General features: G+C 38.6%; 1 protein-coding gene across 1 annotated transcript in view; it reads left to right on the top strand.

The window, feature by feature from the left end:
• ENKUR (enkurin, TRPC channel interacting protein) overlaps positions 1-8,332 on the top strand; it is an 80,972-nt gene that overhangs the window by 38,963 nt on the left and 33,677 nt on the right. The window contains exons 3-4 of the mRNA XM_006871653.1: positions 1,367-1,512; positions 4,376-4,599. Coding sequence (XP_006871715.1) covers positions 1,367-1,512; positions 4,376-4,599 — 370 coding nt within the window. The remainder of the gene's footprint in view (positions 1-1,366; positions 1,513-4,375; positions 4,600-8,332) is intronic.

Raw genomic sequence — 8,332 nt, 5'->3', positions numbered from 1 at the left:
CAAATGAAAGAGACTGAGAGACCATTCGCTGGTTAAACATTCTTTGATGTCTGTAAGTAAGTCCCGTTTAAAATAAAAGTCTAGAAATGGAAAAAATGTACTATGGAATGACAAATCAAACAAATGCCAGAGTGGCTATATTAATATTAGGCAAAGTAGATTTTTAAAGTGCAGAATATTAAAAGGGACGTTATTGTATAATGATAAAGGAGACAGTTTTTTAAGAAGATGTAATGAACCTAAATATATGCTGCTGTAGATGCTAAGTGCTGTTGAGTCATTTCTGACTAATAGCAACCCTGTATAGGATTTCTGATGGGCAGTTGGTGGGTTTGAACTGCTGACCTTGTGGTTAGCAGTCCAGTGCTTAACCTATAGTGCCACATCAGGCCTCCAAAATAGTACTCATCTAAAACCAGAAGTTCAAAACATATGAAGGAAAAACCAATAGAACTGAAACAAAAATTAGGCAAGTTTACAAGTGTAATCAGAGATTTCATCATCTCTCTTTCAATAATTAACAGAAAAAGTAGACAGAAAATCAATAAAGATATAGAACACTTGACTAACGCTCTCGACCAATTGACCTAATTGTTAGGTATAGAACACTCCAGTCAACATCACAGAACACTAATTTATTTTTCAAGTGAACAAAGAGCATTTACCAAGATAAGACTAAGTTTCGTGCCATAAAACAAGCAACAACAAAAAAATGTAAATGGATCAAAATCATATAACGTCTGTTCTCTATCCACTATGGAAATAAATTAGAAATCAATTGCAAAGTTATCTGGGAAATCCTCATATATTTGGAAATGAAGTAACGTGTCTAAACAGACTTCTAAATTAAGGAAGATATAAAGGAATTAAAAGGATATTTTATGCTGAATTCAAAGCATGGCATATCATTATTTATGGGGAGCAGCTAAAGCAGAATTTAGAGGGAATTTTTAGCTTTAAAATAAAAACTAAGTATCATAAGCATGCTTATTAGAAAACAAAAAAGAAACAAATTGAACCCATTGTAAGGAGAAGAAATAGCAAACATCAGAACAGAAATCAAGAAAATGAAAAACATACAAAAATCAATGAAAACCTGGTTCTTAGATAAAAATGAAATTAATAAACTTTTAGTCTGGTCAGCAAAAAGAAAGAGGTGACATCACTACCAATAGTACAAAATTTCAAAGGATATTAAGTAAATGTTATTAACAACTTTACCTTTGTAGCACTTTGAGCTCAGGGAAAACTTCCAGTTAGCTTGCCTGAACTGACAACAAGGCTCAGGTCTTTCTATCCTTGGTTACACTTAAATAATTTTACTAGAAAGATAGTTTCTACAACTTTATTATTATTTTAATGTTAGGTACATATCAGTTTTTAAGGCATCTGTGAAAGATGACATTCAGAAAACGAAAACTGCAATGAAAACTATGGGACCAGCAAAAGTCCAAGTCCCTTCACCTAAGGATTTCCTAAAGAAACACTCAAAGGAAAAACCTCTACCACCCAGTAAGTTTTATCGGTCTTTCTTTTTAATAGTAATGTTAACAAGCAATTTAGCTAGCATTATGTTATTAAATGTGCACAAGTGATAGCTGCTTTACCTAATATTAAACAGAAGTTGAGTGACTAGGAGAAAGTATTTTTAGACTTATTTATCTCTTGATAACACCATACCCTTTGTCATGAGATACAGGTTATGAAAGAGGATTGTTGCTGTTGTTGTTAAGTGCCATCAAGTTGGTTCTGACCCATAGCAACCCTGTACAGGGTTTCTGAGGAGCAGCTGGTGAGCTTGAGCCACGGACCTTGCAACTTTGCAGTTGAGTGCATTAACCCACAGCACCACACCGGGACTCCCGAAAGAGGGTTATGAGACATGAAATGCTCATAACCATAGGGAGAAGCTTCACTTTTGGCAAACTATACACCCTAGGTGGGCTTGATATGTTACATCGTTTCCTTGATGCTACGAGACATACACACAAAAGCCAACTTTCTAAAAAGAGACAGATTCATTTATTTGTAAGGGGCTCTGGTAACGTCCATCGATGGACTCAAATGTGGCAACAGCAGTGAGGTTGGCCTAGGATTGGACGTTGTTTCGTTCTGATGTGTATAAGGTCACTATGAGTCAGTGCCGACTCGATGGCACCTAACAACAACAACTGGTAGTGTAGTGGTTAAGAATCAGGCTGCTAACATCAAGTTTAGCAGTTCGAAACTACCAGCTGTTCCATGGGAGAAAGATGAGGCTTTCTGTTCCTGTAAAGATGTACAGCCTCGGAAACCCTATGCAGGGTCGCTGTGAATCGAAACCAACTCCACAGAAAACCAACAACAGCCAACATCTACTTGTACTCATTATTGCCTTAAGAAACTAGGAACGCCTTAACTAGAAGAGGGGCAAGCTGCTTCTGTGAATAACTGTAACAGATCTCACTTCATTTGCTCCTCATTTTCCTGGTAGCCTAATTTTCTGATATTCATACACTCACATAATTTGTGAAGTCCAATGCAAATTGAAAATGTTAGGCTCCTTGATCACCACAAGACAACAAAATCAAAACATCAAACCAAGTATGGGGTTCTTCTAAGCGTGGGACACTTTGCTACTTATTACACATGTTACATACTCAGGAAATGGGTATGCCTGCCCTTGAATGGAACTTCTGGTGTAGTACTATAGTATAAGCACCAGACTGCAAACCACAAGGTTGGCAGTTCAAACCAACCAGCTGCATCTCAGAAACCCTTTTGTTGTTAAGTGCTGTCAAGTCAGTTCCTACTCATAGTGACCCTGTAGCAGGTTTCCGAGGAGCCACTGGTAAGTTTTTTACTGTCTACCTTGCAGTTCAAACCAACCTTGGGGTCCAGTCCTTACCTTACAGCACCACACCAGGACTCCCAGAAACCGTATACAGGGTCACTATGAGTCAGAATTGACTTTCCAGCCCTTAACAACAACCCATTCATGAAGTCTCCTACTTTATATCTGATTTAATTTTAGTCTGATTTAGGTGGCACAATGTTTAAGTGGTAGGCTGCTTTAAAAAAGTTTGACAGTTTGAATCCGCCAGCAGTTCAAAACTACCAGCCGTTCCGCAGGAGAAAGATGAGGCTTTCAGCTCCCGTAAAGATTTACAGCCTCAGAAATCCTGTACAGGGTCGCTATGAATCAGAACTGACTTCATGGCACATAACAACAGCAGCAGCAGCAGCAGAGCCCTAGTGCTGTGGTAGCATAGTGGTTACGACTTGGACTGCTAACCTCACGCTCAAGAGTTCGAAACTACCAGCATTTCTGCGGGAGAAAGATGAGGCTTTCTGCTCCTGTAAAGATTTACAGCCTCGGAAACCCTGTACAGGGTCTCTATAGGTTGGAACCAACTCAACAGCACTTAACAACAGCAAGAGTTGTAGTGTGGCACCTCGGTTTAATGTGCTAGACTGCAAGGCCAACTTTAACTGCACGGCCAGCACTGTACAGGGTCGCTCTGAGTCAGAACCGACTTGACAGCATTTAACAATAACAACTACAAGAGGCTGTATAGGAGAAAGGCCTAGGGGCCTGCTTCTGTGAAAACTACAGCCTTGAAAACTGTCAGATTGGATCACTCTGAGATGGAAATGGATTCAACGGCATGTAAACACAACAAGTATCTAGATCCTAGAGATCTGGGACAGTGAGGGCCACAGTAAGCCAAAAGTGGGTGTCTGGTGGTCCTTCACCATCTGATTATAACTTACATTTTTTCATCTCTTGGCAAGAAGATGAGACAGTGTTTAGGTTCAGAGAAATCTTTCTCGGTAATCAGAGATTGTCTAGAGGTTTAGAACTCTTCCTATGATAATTTGAAAATGAATTCACACGTCCAGGGAATAAGTTGGTAAGGTATGTGGTGCTGGAGGGCTGTCATTGGATAGTCCAAGATGTAGTTCAAGACCCTTGAACCCTTACAAAAGTAAGTTTATTTGGTGGGCAATTTATCACTCTTCACTTTATCTTTATATACCATACTCTCTACTAGTACTCTCTCTAAACTTACTTAAATAGGAAAGCTGGACATCTGTTGTTGAAACCTTTATAAGAAAGCATTATCATAGTAACCATTGAATGTATGAGTAGCTTATGGTTTGAGGTGCTCATCCTTTCATCTTAGATTTGAATACTGTTCTTTTGTACTGCCTTTCAACATATTAATTGACTATATAATGCTTTTTTTCCCCCTTTATTATTACTGTTTACCTTAAAGTTTGAATAGAGTAGTAAAACTCAAAAAGATTAATGGTAGTACAACTGAGTGTAGTAAGTAGTACCAAGTAACAATTTTTATAGTTATGAATGGAATGTTCTGCTTCCATTTCACAGAAAAAAAGTTTGATTGGAATGAACCTAGAAAGCCACCTGTGCCACTGAGGAGTGAACACCCTGTCATGGGAATACAAAGTGGAAAAAATTTTATAAATACAAATGCAGCTGATGTCATTATGGGCGTGGCTAAAAAGCCTAAACCAATATATGTTGACAAAAGAACTGGAGACAAGCATGATCTTGAATCATCAGGATTAGTTCCAAAGTTCATCAATAAAAAGGTAACCTGCGATGGCAGACCTAAGACTCAAATAATTCCAATAAGGTGTTGATAATGATTGTTATTTATAAGTGCTATCAGTAGTAACTACCAGTTCTGTAACCACCAAGGGCATTACGGCTTAGTATAATGACTGAAATGCATAGTGATGATTCTGAATCATCAATAAAAGATTAAATTATGCATGGCATATTCTGTCTAAGAAAGGGAGTCGTTTTAGGGGAAACAATGATCTCATAAATGGGTAAAAGCTTGAGTGGTCAGAAATATTGCTATATGTTACTGAGAGCTCATGAACACTTGTAATACTAATAACTGAATATATGCATATTATAAAAAGCCCAAAACCCACTGCCATTGAATCTATTCTGACTCATTGTGACCATATAGGACAAGAGTAGAGCTGCCCTATAAAGTTTCCAAGTTTTTCATTCTTCTTGGGGAGTCGTGGTATGGCACTGTGTGTTAATAACACTGGACTGCAAAGGTCAGCAGCTCAAACTTACCAGCTGCTCCTTGGAAAACCCTATACAGGGTCAGTATGGGTTGGCATTGACTTGACAGCATTTACCAACAACAAACAACAGCAAATCTTCATGGAAGCTGACTGTCTCATCTTTCTCCCATACAGTGGCTGGTGGGTTTCAACCACCAACCTGTTGGTTAGCAGCTGAGTGCTTTAACCATTGCACCATCAAGACAATATCCATTCTTCACTGAACATTTTTAGGTGCCAGGTGTGGTATCTGGTGCTTAATATATTATATATCCTTTAATCCGCCTTATAATTCTCAGATAAATCTAATGGCTTGTTACAGCTCTCAGATGTAATAAGTGGCAGAGTTAGGATTTGAGGTGATGGTGTATACAGTTTGAATACTTTGTACAGTCATCATGCTTCAGTTTGCTCATGGCATGAACAGGTGTGTAACACTTTATTTGGAACCATAACATGAGGTTCACTCATTTGTGTTTTCAATGGCATTGTTTTTAAAAGGATTCACTATCTCCTGGTGTGGCGCTGTGGGTTAATGCGCCAGACTGCAAAGCCGGTTGAGCTGCAAGGTCGGTGGTTCAAGGTCACCAGCTGCTCCTCAGAAACCCTATACAGGGTCGCTATGGGTTGGAACCGACTCGACAGCACTTCACAACCAAAACAGCTATCTCACTTACCAAAAATAGATTTTTGAAACTTAACTGAGATAAGTGAAAAGTAAATCTTTCATGAATACTGATTGATTAGCAACATCAAGAGGACAATAAAAAGATGAAACCAAACCCACTGCTGTTGTGCAGATTCTGACTCATAGCAACCCTACGTGTAGGACAGAGGAGAACTGCTCCATAGGGTTTTTGAAACTGTAGATCTTTACAGAAGCAGACTGCGTCTTTTTCCTGAAAGAGAATAATTAGTAGCTAGGAAGATGTTTTTGTGGCTTGGTTAACAAGGACATGTAGACTAGCCAAATGTTTTTCTGTATCTGAGATGGATATTCCCAATATTTCTGCTCAACACCAAAAATGTCCTGTAGTGAACAGAAGCACAGAGGGCAGTCAGGAGTGTGGGGTGTGATAATCAAAAGATTTATGATAGTGGAGAAATTGTGGCTAGGGTGATTTAAAGGTCCAGAAGTTTGAGTGACGTTTCTGCTTTTCCCCACCCTGTGTATAAAGGACTAAGAGTAGCAGGAGCCATGGATGAAGGACAGTATTCTCCAGAGAAGCATGACATTACTTTATCAACATGTGCTGTCATCTCCTACGTTCCTGCCCAAATTTTTCCACAGGGATCTTGGGGTTCCTGTCTTGATTTTGAGCAGGAATTGCATCTATCATGGTAGATGACCACCTACTCCAGTCAAAGCCCCTTATGTATTACTACTGCAATGACTTTTCTTTCTTGCCATAACATAAATTATTACAATTGTTTAGGAGTTTGCACTCAAGTTTCACTATGTGTGTTTCAAGCATTTTAAAGCCTTATATTAGTATTTGTGGAGACCTGGTGTGGCACTGTATGAAAGGCAGTGAACGGTTAGCTGCCAGGTCCCCACTTTAAACCCATTAGCTGCTCCTTGAAAACTCTATACAGGGTCGATATGAGGTGGAACCGACTTTATGGCACTTAACAACAGCAACAACATAAGCACCTTTATATAAAATGAACTAGAATTGTGTATGTTTTCTTTGGGATGCTTTTTCTGTTTTTAAAGAACCCTTCTGTCTCCAAACTACTTAACTCAAAACTTCTGTAATTACTCCCAATGAAATTATACACCTGTCATCTTTTGAGACTGAAACGAAGACCCGATTTTCTTTAATGTCTAAAAGGTGTGTATTATTGGACAGTTTTTTCAAATTCTTCTTGCCCCCAAACAAGTGGATATATTCAAGTTGAAATAGTGATGTGAATTGTTTATAGTACATATGGGGAATGGCTGTCTCCAAAGTTGTGTTCTTCGTCATCTCTCATTTTGTTACCAAGTTACTACAACCTTATGACTAAATCTGAGGCTCTTCTGAAAGGTAATTCTTTCTAGATTTACAGTGGTGGTGCTTTTAGTGACATTCCTACCTCATCAAAAGATACGTTTTAGAGAAATTTATCATTGTTTCAAGCATTTTTAAGTCCTAGAAGTACTTGTGGCATAGTGGTGTGACACTGTAATATAAGCACTGGACTGCTAATCACAAGGTCAGCATTTCAAATCCACCAACCAATCCTTGGAAACCCTATACGGGTTGCTATGAGTCGGAACCAACTTGACAGTACTTAACATCAATAACATTATTGTTGAAGATACTCATCATTGAAATTAAGAAGGATAATTACACCTTTCATCTACTGAGATATCAGGCATTATCCATTCTATATAGTGTCCACTCCATTTCATTTCATTAAATTTGGACCAAATATAGACTGAAGAAGAATATAAACAGGCTATTTAGATAACCTGTCCAGTGGGTACACCATGATGAATTAAAATATAGGTAATCATTACGTGGCACTGTAGGATCAGCACTGGACTGTGAACCACAAGGTTGACAGTTCAAATCCACCAGCCACTCCTCAGAAACCCTGTACAGGGTCACTATGAGTCAGAATCAACTTGATTGCACTTAACAACAGTAAATTTCAGTCAGAACAGACTAGGTCTTGCCTAGGTAACCAATAGCCCCAATATTTCAGTAACATAAAGCAATAAATATTTATTATTTGCTTGTTCTGTATGTCCATTGATTGGTGTTGGAGGCTGTGCTTCCTGTTGTTCTTTTTATACCAGGACAGTGGCCACCCAAAAATGTTTCTAGTCACTTTAGTGGAGGGGAAAACAATGTGGCAAATTCTCCACTAGTGAAAGGGTTCAGCTCCACTCACATTGGGAAAATCCACATGATATATGATACACTTCCCTTACTTCAGTGGAAGCAGGAAAGTATTGTCTTCTCAAGCGTCTGTGAAGGTGAGTCAAAAATTATCCATGCTTTGGCTGTAGAATTTATTTTAATCAACTTTAAGAAAAGACAAATACATAATTTTTCAACACAATCTCCTTGCTTTTCAATACACTTTGTTCAACTGTCAGCAAGATTTTGTACTCCCTTATTTAAAAAATGATTTAGGCTGAACTGTGAGCCACGAATGCATTTCTTCGTCAAAGGTGAATATTCATCCTCCAAGGTCTGCTTTTAGGAAACCAAACAGGTGAAAGTCTGCTGGAACAACATCAGGA

Source organism: Chrysochloris asiatica, unplaced genomic scaffold (genome assembly GCF_000296735.1).
Source record: "Chrysochloris asiatica unplaced genomic scaffold, ChrAsi1.0 scaffold00172, whole genome shotgun sequence".
NCBI classification, from domain to species: domain Eukaryota; kingdom Metazoa; phylum Chordata; class Mammalia; order Afrosoricida; family Chrysochloridae; genus Chrysochloris; species Chrysochloris asiatica.
The sequence above is the reverse complement of the archived record's forward strand: the minus strand, read 5'-3'. Positions and strand labels throughout refer to the sequence as shown.